Here is a 21,073-nt window from a genome sequence, read left to right on the forward strand (position 1 = left end):
ACGCTTTGATAGAATGAAAATGTGAATGTGTTTAATTGCTGTTAAAAATGTCGAGAAAAAATGTTCAAACCCCACATTGTTTATTTGCTGTTAATAGTGTCAATAAAAGGGCAGCACGGCGGCGCAGTGGTTAGCGCTTGTGCGGCACAGTTCATGTCATGGGAACCTGTCGTGGGTTCAAATCCAGCTCCAGACTTTCTGTGCGGAGTTTGTATGCTCTCCCCGTGCTTGCGTGGGTTTTCTCCGGGCACTCCGGTTTCCTCCCACATTCCAAAAACATGCATTTCAGGTGAATTGGCCGGTCCAAATTGTCCCTAGGTGTGAATGAGCGAATGAGTTGTCTGTCCCCGTGTGCCCTGCGATTGGCTGGCAACCAGTTCAGGGTGTCCCCTGCCCACTGCCCGAAGATGGCTGGGATGGGCTCCAGCCCCCCCCGCGACCCTAATGAGGATAAGCGGTACGAGATGAGATGAGATGAGATGGTGTCAATAAAATTGTTAAAAAAAAAAAACACGCTTCAAAGCGTTTGACAGAACGAATATCACAATCGTAGCACAGATATGTAGCTGCGTTCTGTCGCAGTCCGCTAATTAACGTTCTTGAGCGGCGGCCACAGTGGTTGGGTCAACGTTCCCGTTAAAGCAATGTATTTACATTGAAAAGACTTTTTTCAGGGTCAACAGGTGCAGTTATTACAGAATAACAATTGAAAAATATAAAAACGTTAGAAAGTCTTTTTTGTTATCAACAATGTGTTAAAACAACCATTTATGAACAATTGTAAAAATGACAAAGACAAAAACTACATTGAAATTTGGCGTAACTCTTAAAAATGTGTTGTTTAGACAAACATAAGACGCGGTACTACCTAGTGTCCTCTATGTGTTAACCTTTACATACCTACCAGAAGCGCAGATAGTCATACTTACAAGTTTAGCAGTTCTCCGGGAAATCTACAGCCGGCTCGTTGGTCTAGGGGTATGATTCTCGCTTAGGGTGCGAGAGGTCCCGGGTTCAAATCCCGGACGAGCCCATACTTTTACCGACACTCATTTTTCACAATTTGGTCCCGAATATTATGTCGTCCACTCCTTATAGTCCACTCATACCAATCTCCTTGTACTTTTTTGGATGTATTTTTGAGTTCTTTTTAAAATTATTTCAAAATGTATACTTCGTATAACTATTTTGTACAATTTTTTTTTCTTAAGGTGGGGTTCGTCGTACTTTATTAACCATGAGATGCATAATATTTGGGGTCAAACTAGGGGAGCAATTGCCTGAAGTTAAGAGGATGTCATCTAGAATATTTTTTTTAGCTGAATATAACTTTAACATTGACTTGGATGTACATTTTTGTAAACAAATTGGTACACGATTTAAATATATCTCCGAGCTTAAAACAGCAGAGTACTTGTTTCAGAAAACAATTTAAGTATTCCTTTAACATAGAATATGAGTATATTACAAATATATCGATTTCTTTTTATAAGAATTGTCTTTGTTTATGCTGCAATACAATGTACGCCCACTTTCCTGTTTGGTCATGTACGCTGTTCCCCAACTGTACACTCTTGTTGGAAATAAAATATTTAGCGTTCTGAACATAAAACACCAAATGAATGACCCCGACGTGATTTGAACACGCAACCTTCTGATCTGGAGTCAGACGCGCTACCGTTGCGCCACGAGGTCTAATGGTGAAAGAGGGTAGTGTATAGGATATTATACATCAAAAATACGACAGTTTGTACGGACATGGAGCTGTGGAGGTTGACAGGTATGCGATTGTATTTATTCAAACCAGATTAAAGTAGGTTTAACTGGGTATAGCTGCGTTGGGTCGTAAAATTGAGGCATTTTCTCTGTTATAGTACTGTTTCTGAAAATGTAGTCACGATATTATACTAGTTATCACGAAGCTTCCATGAGGTCCAGGGTTGGTCGGTCGCTTAGTCACTTGGATCCCTTAATCACTAGGGTTGTAGGGGCAAAGTTCCCTGTAGTGTGTCTTGGGCAGGTACAGCCTGGTGGCGCCCAAGATGGCAACAATAGTGTAGTTTGTTTTTTAATAAATCACAAATTCGTTTTTGGCACGAACAGCTTGCTTTATATCACAACGCCTGATAACGATTAAGAAAAGAAATTCGACAGTGGTTTTACAAAAAGTGGCACGGACTAGAGACAAGTAGCATTTTTGTTCTACTTTAGTAAACTACATCCATAAATGAAAAGTCGTTCAAAAGCTTAACATTTACAGCTGTGCGTAAACTGCCTCTTGAACTTTTGGAGTAAAACAATTATGCGTTGGCCGGGAATCGAACCCGGGTCAACTGCTTGGAAGGCAGCTATGCTCACCACTATACCACCAACGCCTGTAGAGAACGATGAATACTGTTGTACTAGTCTGATAGACTAATCCGCGCAGTGTGCTGTTCTAACATTTCTCAAGGGAATAGTGTAAAACAGTGTTTTTCAACCTTTTTTGAGTCAGGGCACGTTTTTTGCATTGGAAAAATTTTGCAGCACACCACTAACCAAAAATGTTATAAAATGACACTGAACAGTATGTTTAATGACGATATAATTTATAATACCCGTAGTTTTTACAAAACAAAAAAAAATCGGTCCGCTGACAATTGGGAAAAATATATTTTCTTCACATATTTCCCGTACTAACGACGAAAATGAACCTTTATCGATTTACAAAAGATCATTTGTCCCAAAATCTAGCTAAAGTTAAAGTCTCTCTTAGAGTTTCATTGCTGACTCTTCTCTTGCTTTTGTTAAAACAACAATGCTATCTCACTTTGTCAACTTCAGTGCATACACTTGCATTTTTCCTCTATAAATGACAATGTATACGTTTTGTTTGTACTTTTAAGCAAGTCAAGTCAAGTCATACTTATTAGTATAGCTCTTTATCACAAAAAGTCTCTATAGCGCTGTACAGAGCACAACAACAAATAATTAGTCAAATATGAGATCAACAATATAAAATATTTTTGGAGGAACGGAAATATGTCAAGCAAAATATGGACAAATTAAACGTGTAACTTGGTCTACATAGACTCTAAATATCATATATGATTATATAAATGATAATAATATTGTAATGTAAAGTTCACACTAAATTGGAGCTAGATAGCTATCCAAAATGGTAAAAACGATTAAATGTTAGCTCGATAGCATGCAAAAAAATGTAAAAAGCTAGGTAGATAGCTTGCTAAATAGCTAAAAATGTATGAAGATAGCTAGCTACTAAGCTAAAAAAAAGTAGCTGTATAGCTAGCTAAAAAACCTGCACATTTTTTATTAATTCGCTTTATGAACCCAATTACTGGATTGAAGTTTTTTGCACCACTAGGAGGCACTAAATATTACACACGGCCCCTTTAAAGACTAACACTGCTCCAAATTTTACACTTTAAGCGCTCACCTCCACCACATTAAAGTTGATAGTTCAGGGTGACCTAAAACATATGAAAGGAGGAAAAAAAATATGTGTCAATAAAAATCAAGGCACAACAAATATGCAGTTCACCGTGTCTCAACGTCAAACCGCCTTAATTTCAACTACTGTACACCCTGAAAACTCACAACTCGACCACAAACCGCACTTCTAAGATGATATTCAATTGAATTGTCTTTATTGTGATTGATATTAATGTTAAGAAACATTGTATGCAATGAGATTAGATATGGCAATCTGTTATTCACTAACTTTTAGGTATGTTTCATAGAGTCTTTAAATGAGATGTAAATTATGGCATGTTCAACAGAGATACCAATGTAGAGAGTAGAGGTAAAATCTAAAAAATTGATTAAAATAATTTTGCTATCAACTCATTAACTCAAATATATAGTAATGTAAGAATGCTTGTGGACTATTATTGTATTTTACCGCCGTCTGAAACAGCAATGCATTGAATGGTGTTCCGATTTCGTTCATCAAAATAAACGAACGAGACAGGCAGACATAACGTAGTAAAGTAGAAAATGCTATGGTAGCGTGATTACATCTATTTGTATTAGATTTCATTGTAGATTGTTTTTATCTCTGATTTTTAGTTCCACTCAGAACACTACAAATATTGACTATTTCTGTGCAAAAATTTAAATTAAATGAGGAAAAGCTCGTAGAGAAACTGAAATTAAATTAGGAATGATTTGTGTCAGTTCTACGTGAGCTTTGCTCCCTCTTATCTTTCAGATCTGATTTGCCCCTACGTCCCGGTCCGAAGCCTACGATCTGAGAGTGCCGGTTTTCTGGTGATCCCAAGAGCAAAGAAGCGTTCTGCTGGTTCGAGAGCGTTCTCCATCCGGGCACCGGTGCTGTGGAATGCTCTTCCCCCTGAGATCCGATCTGCAACCTCAGTGGAAATGTTTAAATCTAAACTTAAAACTCACTTCTACTCCATAGCATATGAATAACCTACTCTTCTCGTCGGCTGAAAAGTAGTCTGTGTAATATAGTGTAATAATCTGTGAAGCCCTTTGAGACTCTTCGTGATTTAGGGCTATACAAATAAAAATGACTTGACTTGACTTGACTTTGCTAAATTTAGTTCCATTTTTCTTTAAACTAAATTAAGAGTTAAGTGCTACAGGTGACAATTTTGGGTGATAATCTAATGTGATAATTTTATAATGATAATCTTTGCGAGCTTGTGTTTAGTTGAGCTTGTGTTAGGTTACACAATTATAACATGTTTATGTTGTGTTTCTGTTCCAAAATGCAATAGAATGTCATGGTCTTTTGTTTGTACTTTGTACTGGTTGCATTGGCATGAGTCTAAATCTGGTCAAATTGTTTGCTCTTTCTCAATCTTCCACATAAGTAAATGGCTTAAATGTCATAACTCGATTCTTTTAAATGCTCTGCTTCATAGCATACTGCTTTCCAAAATTAAATCAATACTGGAAATGAAAGATTAAAGTGTCAGATGAGAGTCACTCGGAATCTATTGACTACAAAAATTGCTCAAAAACCAAAGATAAGCAGAGTTGAATGCAGTATTTTATTATCTGTCTGATCACTCATTCACCCATCCATCTATCCAACTAATCTAGTGAGGGGACACTGCCTCAGACTGAACAACTTCAAACAGAAAATGTCCCAAGGCACAGATTACATGTGCTCATCTTGGAAGGGCAATAGGGCACACATCACTGTGACAAGTCCAACATTTGTACACATAAGCATTTTGACCTCTGACTATCCAACAATTTGAAATGGCTAAAGGTCGTGACCAAAAGTCAGATTGAGAGGTCAGGAATAGTTCAAACTGCAGATTCACTTCTTGACAAGACAGCAGAAGCAAAGAATAAACATTAGTCTCTCAATATTTTGGGAAAAGAAAATTGCAACATAGCAAGTTGTGTCACGCTATTGGGAACTGTTTCTTTTGTTGAGCAAAGAATACAAAAACAACAAACATTTTCTTAATGAGATTGATCACTCCAAAGTCAATCCAAAAAGTCAAGCCTCAACTGAATCCAGTATTTTGCTGCCTGATCAGTAAGGCCTTCTTATTTTTAAGTACTTTAAAGGGAGGGAAACATATACATGCTTCACAACTGTGAAGATTAAATTGCATTCTATGTGGGCCTAAATGCCGCAAATGTAAGTATCCCAGCTTTGTATGACATCATACACGAAATTAAACTAATGTTTTACTTTTATAATGGCTACACGTGTACAGTGTTCTCGTTTGCCCGCGTCCCTGAGTCCTAAACGCATCATTGTGTCAAATCAGCGTGCGTCCCCGGTACGCAACCTTTTTGACACAAAATTGTCATTATTACCCGATAGTTTTTTTAACAAAGATTTACCGCACTCAACTTTTCGTCAGGCAGATACGCCATTGTTGTTTTGGTCTCGCGGTTCGAGATTTTGTCTGCACGCTGATCTCGGAAAACAAGATTACGTCATTGTTGTGGTGGAAGTCCGTCTCTCTTTAGAGAACCGGCTTGTTCGGCTCAACTGATTAAAGAGAGACGGCTCTCAAACGGCTCACTTGCTTTGATGCATTATATTACAAATTATGATGTTGTATAAAGAAGTTAAGAAAAAAAGGAAGTATAAAAGGAGAAAATGAAAAAAGACAGGTTTGTGGTTATCCCTTTAATCAGTATATTACCAACAATAATTTAATGCAGAAAATGAATTAATAGTTTGAATAAGAAAATGTATTATTTTACTTAATTATATTTGCATGTATTTTTTCCTTCTACAGTGAACGTCCAAGCTACTTCATTTTGAACTTTTTTTATAATAAACATCATTCATGTCGAGCAACTCAGTGTCTTTTGTATTTGTATTTTGTAAGGGAAAATATGACAGTTTGTAAGTGCATGGAGCCGTGGAGGTTGACAGGTATGAGTATGCCTCCGAAAAAACAGTTAGTGTTAGGTGAAAATCAACACAAAATTGGTCATTTCTTCAGTGTCAGTAATAAGTCGAAACTTAATGCAGAAAGTGATAACAACGGCAATAATTCCGGCAGGAAAAAACGGCAGATAAATTCTTCGGAAGATCGCGGAGGCAAGGAAAACTACTGTGTTGAAGCCAACGATTCGGTGAAAGAAAATAAACAAAAGAATATAGATCAATATAATTATTTCAGCAATATTATTTTGTATAATGTAAAATATTGTTGTGAACTGAAAAATCTTGAAGTGATAACTGATTTGTATTACCAATAAACTGTGATGATTAAAACTGAATGAATATATAGATTTATATTGTCGCCGATTTACAATTTCAACCTTGATAACACTAAATTTTGTTGACTCTGTTGGGACCTATAGATTTTCGAGCATGCGAGTCCCCGGGACCCATCACTTTTCAGAGGTAAAATGAACACTGCATGTATGTAACTGTGTCCAAACGGTTTTGTGTAGAGGCCTAGATTCGGTAGGGAAAAAATCAAACGGGTCAATCTGGCCAGCATATATTACTTTTTCCTTATTTAGAAAGACTCTTAAAAATGTATTTGTGTTCATTTGGAATGTGACATATGAAATTCAATGCAGCAAATTACATTTCAAATATTAAACCTCATGACCAACAATTACACGTTCTCTGAACTTTTAAAATAGGTAGCAAATATAGACCTAACATTTAAATGTGAATCTAACTTTTAGATTTAAAGTCATATAAAGTATTACATTTTAAACATCAAGTTACAACATTTACTATGTGTTTAAAGACGAAATATTAAAAACTGCAGGGTCAGATTTAAAAGCATTTAATGGTTGAAAAATAATGTTTACTTTAATTTCAAAGTACAAAGTAAACAAGTTACCCTGAATTAACAGGAAATTTAAAAGGATTAAAAATGAATTATTCAATTGATTACGCCCACCATCGTAGAATGACCATAGGCCAATAAAGATAATAACTGAGTATTATATAGACCAACTTTTTTAAAGGACATAGTGTTTGATTTAACACCCTCTAGTGGTGAACTAATTGTGTTTGCTGTTAAAAACGTAATATTGGAATATAACATTGTGAATGTGCTTAATTGCTGTTGAGATTGTCATGATTGTTTTCTGTTTTTAGTGTCAATAAATTTGTTCAAACCAAAAAATTTTTACAAAAGGGACAGTGTGTAATATTTAGTGCCTCATGCTGGTACAATATATTTTTTTAATTCAGTGAAAAAAACACTGATTTGAATACTAGGCAAAAATAAATTAACATACCAGTATTATTTTCTATTAAAAAAAAATCATAGTTCGAGAAATTTGTACTTCTTTTCCAAAGTCGGTGGAATCCTTACCTGGAAGTTGCTGCCATTTTTGTCTGGCATCTTAATGCAACACTGTGCTTCGTGGCACTGGTTTTGGTTCGGATCAGACAATACAGTGCCATCCAGTGGTCAAATATTACACACTTCAAGGCAAAGTAAAAAATGCATAAATTCTCTAAAATACTGACGGATGTGCTTTGTGGTGGCCTCTGTTACAGACTTCGAACCTTTAAATACAGTTCTTTCTTACATGCTTCATATCCTGCCTCCTGTCCATTGTAGTCTTTTCTCAGAGTTAAAAAGGAAACAGCAGAGTTGGCGTTCAGATCAGCAGCGAACAAGTCAAATAGGCCACACAGAGATTGAGCAGCAAGACAGGAAGAAACAGATGGTCTTCAACAAACATAGCACAGACACTGTTTGAAATTTCATCTGTCTCTCTCGACTCAGCTGTGTGTGTGTGTTTGGGAATACTCTTTTGCTCCGTGCTTAGAAGTAATAAAAACTTTGCTCAGCTGATAGGTCAACTCATGCAAATATAACGGCTTCTCTGTTTTTACTACAATGGACGCTGGACAAACCAACCTCTCACGACGGAACAACTACGGTTGGAAGCAGTGGCCTAGAGAAAAGTGAGGAAAAATAATACAGTGCTAACTTCTGAAGGCTAGAGGGAAAACTGAGAAATGGGGAATCTGTTTTAACTCCTTGCTAGTGGTCAACAGTTCACCAAACTCACATCAAAATAGCAATGAAGTTAAATCCAATTTCTGATTTGCACTGTAGTTCAGTGAATCAGATGTATGCGTTTCTGTAGCTCAGCGGTTTGCACATTCGTCTAACACGCAAAAGGTCCCCCGCCTCAGATAATAACCGATCATGATTCGTATTCTGAGAGATTGACCATGATTTGTTGTTATCTGTAGCCTGAGCGTTAGTGATGTCATCTTCACTTGACAATACTTAAAATGGTTGCTTCAGAGGTGGATGAAACGAGATGGAATTTGATCTATAACTCATTTTAAACAAATATATCATAACGAAGAATAGTTGTTTAGACTTGGTGGATGTTTCAGGAATTGATAAAACATTATTGACGTGATATGCATGTTTTTGGAATGTGGGAAGAACCCGGAGTGTTCAGAGGAAACCCACACAGGCACGGGGAGAACATGCAAATTCCGCACAGGGAGGCTGGTAGGTGGAATAGAACCCAGGACCTCTGAACTGTGGTGGGGTTAAAATTGCTCACTAGTGCTGAGCAGACATAAGCAAGTTAAACGGCTGCCTAGGGCCCTGCAACCACTAGGGCGCTCCCAAGAGTGGTGAACATTTTTGGGGCCAACATTGTCCGCATTGTCAATTTGTGTGTCCATTCAAAAATACTTCTACAGAAATACAACAAAAATACTACACAATAGCTACAAAACTCAATATCAAATATAATGCTTGAAAACAAGGGACCGAATTTTTTTTTTTTCATTCTGAAAAAAAAAGATAGTATAGAATTACATAATACTACTACAATAATGCTGTATTACAAAATACTACAAAATAATGATTTACTCCAAAAGTATTAAGATGGAAATACTACAAAAATTCTACAAAAATACTACTAAAATACTGCTTTGGAAATACATCAATTATACTTCTACTGAGATTCTAAAAAAATACCAAAACATAATACTATAATATAAAAAACTACTAGAAAAATGTTACTACAAAAATACTACTACAAGAGGTTTACAACAGAAATACTCCAAACTACACCTGTAGCGATACGACAAAATACTAAATCACAAAAATAAAACTTTAGTTACACTGTACTACAAAAATACACCAGAAATATTACAGCCATACAAAAAAAGCATTCTTACATGGAAATACTACAAAATACAACAGAGATAATACAAAAATAGTAAAAAATAATAATACTACGCTCATACTAAAAAAATACTATAATCATAAAACTACTGTAAGAATAAAAAAATATGACGAACATAATTAACATACATGACAAAAATCTACTTTCGAAATACAACAAAAGTACAACAGAAATACTAAAAAAATAAAACAAATGATTTGCTTAAAACATACTATTTTGCTCTAAATGTGGTCGTTTCAAAACCAATTTGATGAAACCGATCTATTTAAAAAGAAGTATAACGTTTCACATGTGGCCCTCGACTCTAAATAGTTGCCCACCCCTGGAGTAGAACATGGAATGCGTTCTTGTAGGTATAGGAATGATCAAGAAATAGGGGGCCCCATGAAGGCTCGGGCCAGTCCCGGTACTGAGTCATGGTTATTTTCTAGTAAAATTATTCTTTACATGGTTGACTGAGTCTATTTAACCCTCCTTCCAATAATTGACCTATAGTGTAGGTATAACATAGTAATAACATGATGTTATTTTAGAAATGCTTGTGTGCCCTTTGCGCTAATTAGTAATAAAAAGTATTTCTCAACTTGATAAAGGTTGGAGAACCCTGATTTGGATTTATATTACTACAACTTTAAAAATGTATAACCAAAACATTCTTTCTGTCTTTTAAAAAATCTGCAGATTAACTCAAGAAGAAAAGCCGTTATTTGCCCATTTTTAATGTGATCGTTACGTACATTTTAAATATACGGTATTGTTCTCTTTCTGCGAAACGAAAGTATTCCTTTCAAAAAGATTTATGACCCATCATTGGACTTCTAACACTTGTCATTTCCCTGTACGGGGTTATTCTATCAACCCCTTCGGGTAATTGAAGAGTGCTTCGTGATGAAAACAAGTTTGACAACCAGACTTTGGAATGTCTCGTGCTAATTGAGATGTGAGTATAACATAGTGTATATTACCAGGCAGAGAATGCAGCACTTTTGTATATTTCTGTAGAAAACAATTTCAACAAATTTGTGTCACACTACAATATTATTAAACCTCTGGATTTTGGATATTAGTTCTCCCTGTCAACATTCTCTTGATTCATGAATGTACTAGTCCAGTTTCATCCAGTGGCGACACGGCAGCTGGGTGGTTTGCGCGCAGTCCATCTACAGCAGTATCCCAGTGTGGAGTTTGCATGTTCTTCCCGTGCCTGCTCTCTCACATTCCAATAACATCAATTTCAGGTTAATTGGTCAGTTCAAATTCTCCCTAGGTGTGGATATATGAGTTGTCTTGTCTTTCTGTGCCATGCGACTGGCTGGCCACCATTTCAGGGTGTCCCCTGCCCACTGCCCGAAGATAGCTGGAATGGGCTCCAACACCCCCGTGACCTTACTGAGGATAAGCGGCGCAGGGATGGATGAATGTATGGTTTATGCAGTGGATAAAGGTGGACTGATTGATCCAAACATTGATTTTATCAATACTGAGCGAGCACTTGCCTCGGATCGATACTGATGTCTTGGGATCATCTTCTCATTTTAACTATCACTAAAATAATGTTGCCAGTCTACGATTATAAATATATTATAACTTTCAAATTTGATGTAATTGTGTTTGCACTTTATTGGCACAACTTTCAAATATTGTGCAATGGAAGGTACTGTATTTTAGTTACCTTTTCGACATTGTTATACAATACTTGTCAGGAACCAGAACAGACTCTCGGATCCAATAGCGTTAGTTTCAGAATAGTTTTTATTTGAAAGAGTTGTTGGAGCTGGCTTGGGACGTCGGCGCTTGTTGGTCGTCAGCCTCTTCGGGCGGAATGGCAGCTCCGTGACGGATAGACGGAAGGTGCAGCCTAGCTGGTAAGTCGCTGGCCGGGGTGGGAGAGTAGTTCGCAAAACGTGGAACGGAAACAGGTCAAAAACGGGAGGCAGGCATGAATCAGGCAAGAGAAGTCGTGGGTACCTTGTAGTCTGGAGAAACACTCAGGGATACGAAGAGTACACTCGAACATCCATCTCTGGACGCAGACCGCTTAAGTGGAGAACGTCAGCCAATCAGGAAGTGCGCTCCAGCGCGCCAAACGATTGCCCCAGGTGACTTCACTTAGGCAATCACGACAATACTTTATATGTCTTTTTGCTACATTGCTGTTTTTTGGTTTTACTTTCCTTACTTAGGTTCTGAAACTGATGTTAAAATTGAAGTATTTATTTTATTTTAAATTCTATTGTTCACACTATTTGAAGTATCTTTGTTGTAAAAATATTGAAAATATTGTGCAATGGGAGGTATTTTAGTTGTCTCAGTGACATTATGAAAAATTCATATATTTTTTTACATTGCTGCTTTTCTGGTTTGACCCTCTCGACTATTGTTTTAAAACAGTGGTTGTAGTATAAGTATTTTGTTTTGTTTTTTTACCTTTAAAGGTGTTTTACATTGTGTTGTTACAATGTTGGCATGTTGACTTTATTTTCCAAATATTGTCCAATGGAAAGTATTTCAATTGGCTTGCTGACATTGTTATAAAATATTTGTATTAGTTACGTTTCTGCTTATTTTGATTTGACTTACTTGACTTATGTTTTGAAGTAGTTGTACGATAAAAAATTGTAGTTATTTCATTGATAATCGAACATTCTAGTGCCTAAAATCCATACCTGTCAACCTCCAGGGCTCCATGCCCTTACAAACTGTCGTATTTTCCCTTACAAAATACAAAATAATCTTACACCATATTTTTTTTTCAAACGTGCTTATTTATGTAGTTTAACATGTTATATTGTACATGTGTTTCGTTATATCATATATATTGTTAATTAACATTTTGTTGTGAGATCCTGAGTTGCTCGACATGAATGAGGTTTATTATTAAAAAGTTCAAAAATGAAGTAGCTTGGACGTTCACTGTAGAAGGAAAAAATACATGCAAATATAGTTAAGTAGAATAATACATTTTCTCATTCAAATTTTGAATTCATTTTCTGCATTAAATTATTGTTGGTAATATACCGATTGAAGGGGTGACCACAAACCTGTCTGTTTTCATTTTCTCATTTTATACTTTCTTTTTTCGTAACTTCTTTACACAACATAATAATTCGTAATATAATGCACCAAAGCAAGTGAGCCGTTTGAGAGCCGTCTCTCTTTACTGAGTTGAGCTGAAAAAGCCCGTTCTCTAAAAAGAGACGGACTTCCTTTCACTACATCAAACCGCTCACTTCGTTTGCAACGAAAAAACGATACAGAGATAGAGGTTTCCGCGGCAAACTCGTTTGACTTGATTGATTTGCTGTTTCGTGATAGTTGCTGTATACCGGATGGTACCCATAATTGACAAATTTGTGTTTTTCCGTAAAGATTTTCTCGTACGTCGTACACGTCTTAAAATGCATAATAAACGTACAGAACAGGTAAGAAAATCTTATCAAGATTTTTTTTTTGGTTTGAACAAATTTATTGACACTAAAAACAGAAAACAATCATGACAATCTCAACAGCAATTAAGCACATTCACAATATTATATTCCAATATTACGTTTTTAACAGCAAACACAAAGTGAGGTTTGAACAAACCTTCTCGAAAATCAAACATATTCACAATTTCATTATACAACATCTTTGTTAGTGTCAATAGATCCGTCCAGGCCAAAGTCGATTGTCCTCGGTCTGAACAAATCCACTGACACCAACAGCAGCAAAACACAGCCATCAAGCATATTCACAATTTTTTTATATTTGACAATATGACGTGACAATATGACGTTTTAACATTTTTTCCTGACATTTTCAACATCAATTAAACAATTTCAGAGTTATTTTCTTTTAACAGTAGTTAACCAGCGTGTAAAAGGCAATACTATTGTGCAAGATTTTTTGGTTTGAACAAATTTATTGACACTAAAAACAGAAAACAATCTTGACAATCTCAACAGCAATTAAGCACATTCACAATATTATATTCCAATATTACGTTTTTTATACATTTACTCATGAGGAAGGGTTTAAATTAGTCGATGATCATGACGTTTCCATCCAAAAAGTATTGGATCGGTATCAATCACATTAAACCCTGTATTTACTTGGATCGGATCGATAACAATATTCCCAGTACTCCCACCCGTAGCAGTAACGATTGAGCAGATAACTAAATATTCAAAAACACGTACGTAATCCCAGAGTACATTTCTCCACTGTCTGCATTACCTAATCCCATAAAGCACTGCGGGGGGCGGGGACACGGCCTGTTGTCGGAGCAACCCCCATGTCAGTACATAAACCCCGCCTGACGAATCCATTCGGTCCAATCGAAATGCTTGGAAATGACATCATTGTTATTTTCAGGGGAGCTGCTGCTCAGAGGTGGATAAAGTTCGTCTCCACGTTGGAAGTGATCGAAAGTAGTAACCCAAATCAGAATCTGTTGTCCCTCTTAAAGAAGGGGATTGGCATCAATCAAAACTCAACGTTTTGCCGGACATTTTGGTGTTTGTGGCGGGGAAACGACGCCTTTTTACAGATGATCGCACGGTAGGAGAGCGAAAAGTTTTCTCGGGACAAGGAGTTGCCAAGTGATTTGAACTTCCAACAAAAGGCGGACACTGTCACAACAAGACCGAGGCAGAACAAGTCATATGTAAACAGAAGACTCTTACTAAGGTGAGAACAACAAGGGAAGAATTTCATGTCCGGGAAAATGGACACGACGTTTTACGAAGACGCTGTGAGCGCGTCGAGCCCACACCACGACGGGGCGAGGGTCTACGGCTTCAACACAAAAGCTCTCAAGCAATCGATGACTCTGAATCTCAACGATCCCAGAAACTTTAAACCCCAGCTGGGCTCCAAGGCCTTGGACATCCTCACGTCGCCCGATGTAGGTTTGCTCAAGCTTGCCTCCCCGGAGTTGGAGCGATTGATCATCCAGTCGTGCACGGGCCTGACCACCCCCACCCCGACCCAGTTTGTATGTCCCAAGAACATCACGGACGAGCAAGAGGGCTTCGCCGAAGGCTTTGCCAAGGCACTGGCTGAGCTTCACTACCACCAGATGAGCACCGCCAACTCGGAGGCGCCGCCGACCACCAGCATGGTGTCCGGTTCGGCTACTTCCGACACCGGCGAAGATCCCTACAGCTGCAGGCCGCGACCCCCTGAGCCGCCAGAATATACCAATTTACCAAATTTCAACCGCTGCGCGGCTACCAACGACAGACAGCCGCCAGCCTGTTACCCGGACCCTCACATGGACCAGCAGGCGCAGCACTCGCGTCTCCGCGCCCTGAAAGAGGAGCCGCAGACAGTTCCCGAAATGCCCGGCGAGACGCCACCGCTCTCCCCAATCGACATGGAGAACCAGGAGCGGATCAAAGCTGAGAGGAAGCGGATGAGGAACAGGGTGGCCGCTTCCAAGTGCCGGAAACGGAAGCTGGAGAGGATATCTCGCCTGGAGGACAGAGTGAAAAACCTCAAGAGCCAGCACACGGAATTGGTGTCGTCTGCCAACATCCTGCGGGACGAGCTGGCTCTGCTCAAACAAAAGGTCATGGACCACGTCAACAGCGGTTGTCAGCTCATCTTGACACAGCAGCTCCAGGCTTTTTAGATCCCCCTGCTTGGGGGTGGGGTCATGATCGGACATGTCTCGGGGACCAAATAAGTCCAGATGATCGTCAGCTCAGGCACTTTTTGCTTCCAACTTTTCTGCAGACGTACGCATTTTTTGAATGAAGCAGAACCTTGGTCATGCGCAAATGGAATGACATTATGCCTGTTACATCCTTTTTAACGGGGTTGTTTGACTTTTTTAATTCTCAGTCCACCCTTTACTTAGCCCATATAACGTCAAATGAGCTGCAATAAATAACACATAGATGCACTTGTACAGTAACACTAACATTGTCTAACCTTTTACGCACTCAAGTGTGAAACGTTTACCGACTTAACCTGCCTTACTTACTTTGATTCCTCACGTTGATGCAACTTTTGGGATACTGGTCAGGTGTAACCAACCGATGTTAGACAGTGCAGATTTGTACGCGGTTTTGAGCACTTCACGTTTGTACATACGCCAAAATAAAAGGTTGGACTCCACACAGCCTGGGAGTCCTGAATAATAAATGGTTCCTAGCAGTCTTTAGATGGACCAAGTGAAGCAGAAAGTGAGTCACTTCCAGCGCAGCGTGGGTCGTCATGGCTTGGAGGTCAGCGCGAGTTGTGATTGGACGTCTGCGCAGCGGAAGAAAGCAGCATGTGCCATATTTGGTAAGAGGCTCTTTGGCTAGTGTCGTTGTTTTGTGAGTCACCACTACTGTCTTGAATGTAAAACAAGTGATATTGTTCCTTTAAGATACATTAAGAATTTAACAAAATAAATATTTGGTGCATGTATTTATTACAAATGGAAACAAAGTACAATAAAAATGAACATAAAAACATGCATTGCACAATTGCCAATGTATGCACACACCAATTTATTGGCTTGCTTTATTCAAACAGTAGTATTTCCAGAACACTTAAAACAAACATCCAGAAAAATAAGGAAAGCAGCAGAGTACAGGATCAGTTTCAGAACCACATGGAAACCCACCTGAACACTTCCATGAGGGGTTTGTTTTGATTGTGCTTTCAATCAATTTAAGTTTGAATCTGCTTTTGACCTCGATCACATAACTGCCCTTACCTTCAGTTTTACTCCTTACTCTACCAAAACTAAAGATCTTTGCACATGCAAGAGAAGGAGTTCAACACCCTAAGTACTTTTCTAAAAAAAAAATTAACACTTAATAAAATACTCAAAGAAAAAAAGGAACATTATTTTAACAAGATCTGGGAGTTTTTAGTCACTAATAGATAACAGTTATGGAAGAGTGAGATAGTATATTAAAAATAAAGCAAAAAAACCTCTAGATGAAATAAATAGGTCATGGTAAGAACAGTTCAAAGTGATGCCATGGAGAGCAGGAAGTACGTGCCTAATCGTTTCGTTGCATTCACCAAAGAATGGGAAGGAGTAAGGTAAACAAGAAGGCGTGGGTCGGTGAAAGAGGAAATCATTGAAAGTGAGGATTGATTCATCCATTTTTTAAAACTGTTGTCAAGTCTTCAATCCTTGGACACATTTATGTTTTGTTTAGTTGGTGTATATACTGATGACTTGATTTCTCCCTTGTCCCAGCAACAAATTCTTAAAACCTTTTGTGTTCTCCAATATCAACCTAATAATTAGGGTGTTTTGAAATAGTTGTTGATATCTAAGCTCGCTCAGTTTGCATTGAATCCTTACGGGATTCATATTTGGCTTCTATAACACTTCCCAACGTCGGATGCAACAGCTCTAAATTAAAAAAGTAAACACTTAACTCAGATCTAACTGCAACTGCAGGTGACGTTGTTTGCCAAAAAGGCTGGTAGAAAAAGAGTAAAAACTTGACAGCACCAGACAGACAATGACAAAATCATGTGACATTTCCCCCCATCCATTTGCATTGTTTCATCTTGGACCCTATATCTTCTTTCTGTGCAACACCAGTGCAGATTTCCTTCGTTTGAGTCTTTATTTGGACCCTATGTTCCATCCGTTTCCAACACAGAGCTAAGCTCATGTTGTATATTTACTGCATACAGTTCCGGTATAGTTTGTAGTTCTCAACTGATGAGCATACCGTCTTTTGCAGTAAGTCGCTGCCTGTGTACACGGTCCTGCTCCAGTTCTTCATGGCTTGGGTGCCAGAGCCGTGCCAGAATACGTTCCATGTTAAGAGCATACATTGTGTGTGAGGGCATCACTGTATGGTTAACCTGGAGCAGAGACATTTTACTTAAATCATTGCTACAGCATTGCAACTGATCTTCCAATTTTGTCCATTTTATCACTTGAACAACAAGTTCAAGAATTCGCCCAAAATAAGAAATTAAATTCTCTGCCATTAGACAACATGGGACACACAAACTATTTTGCATTTGCATTGTCCCTTGAAAGGTTTACTCATGTAAGAGTCTTTGTTTTTGTTATATGTTATTTTTAATGCCAAATTCCAGCAGAGAAGGGCACTAAAAATGTAATATGATCCACTCTACTTTTAAATAGTTATTCTTTGAGGCGTCCTTAGAAAAATTGAAAGTTAAATATTTATTCTTATGTGTTAACTGAGTTTAAAGAGCACTTATACTTTCCACTGTGCTTCCTATGATTTCTTACTTTTAGCAAATCTTTTCAGGGTAGAACACATTACTTAGTCAAAATAGGGCTTAGGGGACCACTTGAAAGTGACGTCATGATTGTCCCCTCTGTTTATGTTTCAAAACTATTTGTTGCTCTAGCACGAAAATGGTGAAAGTAAGAAGCATTCTTTCAAGTACAGTCCAAATGTCAACCCGAACCACAAGAAAGATGAAAACAAGAAGTTTATTCAATCATGTCTAATAAATGCATGTACTGGCATGCGCCTCATGAACGAGCTGGCGGAGGCTGTGATGACAAGCCCAGTGGTGGCAGTCATGAGTAAAAAAATGTCCTAATTCTGTACAGCTCCTTTAAATAATCATACCTACAAATGTTTTTTAAACTAATTTGAAATAAAAACGTATGACTAAAAATGAATAGTTATAAATTAAGTTTTGCATAAATTATTTAGTGTCCTCAGTGAACACCTTAAATACATTTTTCTTTTTAATTTTAAAGGAGATTCTGGTATCTTTTTGGTCACGATTATAATTTTCAAAATCTGCTTTCTGTCAATGCTTAATGAGAATCTGACCTGCAAAGCCTCCAGGAGGTCGAACATGGTGACCGGCGGAAGAGCTGTGTGGAATGTCGGGGCGGAGCACGCCAACAAGTGAACCGCTTGCTGCTCTGCATCATCTGGAGAGATTTTAGGCGGAGGGCCGGCAGGGAGAGAAGCACTCGGAAGAGGGCTGAGGAGGAAACAAATGTTTTGAAGTACAGTTCAATAAAGTACCATGGCAAGTTTTCCTCCTACCGTTCAATGATACTTTGATAGGCGGCAAGGCTGTTCTTCAGATAAGGCTGCGGTGTGACATCATTACCAAAGGCGTAAGGAAAATGACTGTCCTTTAGGCGATACGCTTTCCTTCGCGAAATCACAGCCGTCAAAACATCTTTCAAATGGTGCTGCAATAAAGCGTAGTCACAAATCAAAAGTCTCTGTCAGCAAATATCATGAAAAAAATTCAAAATGTTATACATTTAAACTGACAAAAGATTGATTTTAAATTTGCTTGGCGAATTGAATACTGGTTAAAGGGATTGCTGCAATTTTAAAGTCAGGTTTTAAATCAGTCTTGTTCTTTGATAGGATATCCAAACGGGGGATACAATGGTTACTTGCTGGCAGAGTAAAGCCAAGCGTTTTTTTATCTATACAGAGTGGAAAAAGGAAGAAGGAGGCTGGGAAATACTGCTATCACAGGAGTATTTTCTGCATTTAAAAAAAGTGCATTTTTTTGAATGGCATGAGTTAAGACAACATAAGCACTATAATACTCTCTCCATCCCAAAACCCTAGGAGTGATATTGCACTGTGGAAAAAATCAATCAAACAGCAGCCTTGCATCTATCAAACTACATATCCACCATCTATTTACAAAAATATTGCTTTTGACCGGTAAGCATTGTTATTGATAACACAAATACATTACATTTGTAATTTAGAAACTAGGATACTACTACAACAACAACAGGACATGCTGAATTGCAAAAAGTATCAATATTTTAGGAATGTAAATTCTTAAATCTTTACATCAGTCAGAACTGGCACAGATCATATAAACTAATTATATATCTACTACATTTTAATGCCAATGAAGGCCTCATATTTGGAATAATTCAATTGGTTTTAAGAGTGTTCAAAGATCTGAAGAAACCCTGTAGATATTCATCAATTTGTTGTATCCAATACATGTCATGTTTTGCATGAGATAGCTTTAGCTGTCGTAACGGATCTCTAAACAAAACCTCAACTTTAGTGTTGCATGTTAAAAAGTAGTTTTAAATGCAAGAACATAATAAAATTAGAATATGATGACAAAGCTAATATAATGTTTCCTCTGCTCATCCAAATAAGAATGTAAATTGAGGTGATGAGCAATTATTTCAATTTATGAAAGCACTTGTGTTAAACCAGGTGTTATAATTTCTTTACCACTCACCTCCACGGCACAGGTCATTATGTTGACCGCATCCTCTGTGATATTATCCAGGCCCAGCTCAAAGGCTGTCACCATCATGCGGGCTTCCAGTTGACCCCGGGTGGGTAGAAGCAGCGTGTGGGCGCTTAGTCGGAATTCGTCATCCTCACCAATCGCATCCCGCTGGCTGAACGGCTGAGCGGCACTCAGAGGGTTTTGTGGCTGGAAACGATGCTGAGAGAACAAACAAGATGTTAAAACATAGGTTAATCAAGGCTGTTGTATTAAAACTAACACATGAGGCAAATGTAGTATTACTCACATCAAATTTCTGTCTTGAAGAACATTTCTTTTTCCCTTTGGGCTTGCCTGGTTTAGTAGCAGAGCCACCTTGCCATTGTAATTGCCCAGCACCCTCTGAAGGACAAAAATAGTGAATAGTTGCATGATTATTGAGTAATGTAAACAATTTTCTGTACTTACTCATAAGATATATGGACAACATAGCACACTACAGTTAATGAATGAGTAATTCAACTAACCTGGAGTGGAGACAATGATCTGGCACCGGGTCAGTATTGCAAGGAGGAAGTCATTATGCACATGGACTGCTCACATAGAAAATGAGGATATCATCGTAAATTTAAAAGGAATAAGAAAATACATAAATATATTCACAATAACTACACAAACCGTTTTCCTGGGGCAATAGACGCCGAGCCTCGATATCAAATTCTTCTTTGCTGATCTTCTGCTTGAACCACAGTTTCAAGTTGGCCCAATAACTGAAAACAATCAACCAATTACTTCACTAATGCAAAGATCTGAATTGTACTAACCGACTTAGAAGTGAGGTTGACGAGTTGCAGAAGGGAACTCCACAAACCCCAAAACACAAACAATATATCACAGGTTTTAGACTAAAACATTAACAACTGGACCGAATTATATGGCTGTGTTGGAACTGTAGAAATAACTTTTAAAAATAAATAATGTCACAAATGATGATTTTATGGAATTATACGATACGTTCTGTATGAAAGCAAGCGACGCGCAACTGTATTCAACTATGGGCAAGGTAAATAGTGGTAACGAATTTTTAAATGACTCTAGCAAACATTCACACGACCGGGCGATAACTTACTGCTTGCCGTTATCGCCAATTGCATCAGTTAAATTCTTTTTGGCGATCTCGAGCTCGCTTGCATTCGATGCCATCGCGCTCAAGACTTCTAGAAGCGACACACCTACGTCATCACAAGGCGACACT

General features: G+C 38.0%; 2 protein-coding genes, 1 long non-coding RNA gene and 3 other non-coding genes across 6 annotated transcripts; 2 read left to right on the forward strand and 4 right to left on the reverse strand.

Annotated features, from left to right (window-relative positions):
- Window positions 1-961: 961 nt before the first annotated feature.
- trnap-agg (transfer RNA proline (anticodon AGG)) lies at window positions 962-1,033 on the forward strand. The gene has a single exon. It is a non-coding gene; the product is annotated as a tRNA-Pro (tRNA).
- Window positions 1,034-1,623: 590 nt separating this feature from the next.
- trnaw-cca (transfer RNA tryptophan (anticodon CCA)) lies at window positions 1,624-1,695 on the reverse strand. The gene has a single exon. It is a non-coding gene; the product is annotated as a tRNA-Trp (tRNA).
- A 608-nt stretch (window positions 1,696-2,303) lies between these two features.
- On the reverse strand, window positions 2,304-2,375 carry trnag-ucc (transfer RNA glycine (anticodon UCC)). Its single transcript has one exon. It is a non-coding gene; the product is annotated as a tRNA-Gly (tRNA).
- A 9,004-nt stretch (window positions 2,376-11,379) lies between these two features.
- LOC148374494 (uncharacterized) lies at window positions 11,380-13,021 on the reverse strand. Its single transcript, XR_015850604.1, has 2 exons — window positions 11,614-13,021; window positions 11,380-11,507 (listed from the first exon to the last, which is right to left on the reverse strand). It is a non-coding gene; the product is annotated as an uncharacterized LOC148374494 (long non-coding RNA).
- A 918-nt stretch (window positions 13,022-13,939) lies between these two features.
- On the forward strand, window positions 13,940-15,747 carry LOC148374495 (transcription factor Jun-like). The gene has a single exon (XM_088337059.1). The coding sequence runs from the start codon at window positions 14,339-14,341 to the stop codon at window positions 15,257-15,259; it is 921 nt and encodes a 306-aa protein (XP_088193185.1). The 5' UTR covers window positions 13,940-14,338; the 3' UTR covers window positions 15,260-15,747.
- Window positions 15,748-16,103: 356 nt separating this feature from the next.
- Window positions 16,104-21,073, reverse strand: tada1 (transcriptional adaptor 1). The gene is made up of 8 exons (XM_088337058.1): window positions 20,948-21,073; window positions 20,497-20,588; window positions 20,346-20,411; window positions 20,126-20,220; window positions 19,825-20,037; window positions 18,636-18,787; window positions 18,414-18,570; window positions 16,104-17,454 (listed from the first exon to the last, which is right to left on the reverse strand). The coding sequence occupies exons 1-8, from the start codon at window positions 21,019-21,021 to the stop codon at window positions 17,302-17,304; spliced, it is 1,002 nt and encodes a 333-aa protein (XP_088193184.1). The 5' UTR covers window positions 21,022-21,073; the 3' UTR covers window positions 16,104-17,301.

The sequence above is a fragment of the Urocampus carinirostris genome, chromosome 1 (assembly GCF_059441175.1).
Source record: "Urocampus carinirostris isolate Australia breed hairy pipefish chromosome 1, RoL_Ucar_1.0, whole genome shotgun sequence".
Lineage (NCBI taxonomy): Eukaryota > Metazoa > Chordata > Actinopteri > Syngnathiformes > Syngnathidae > Urocampus > Urocampus carinirostris.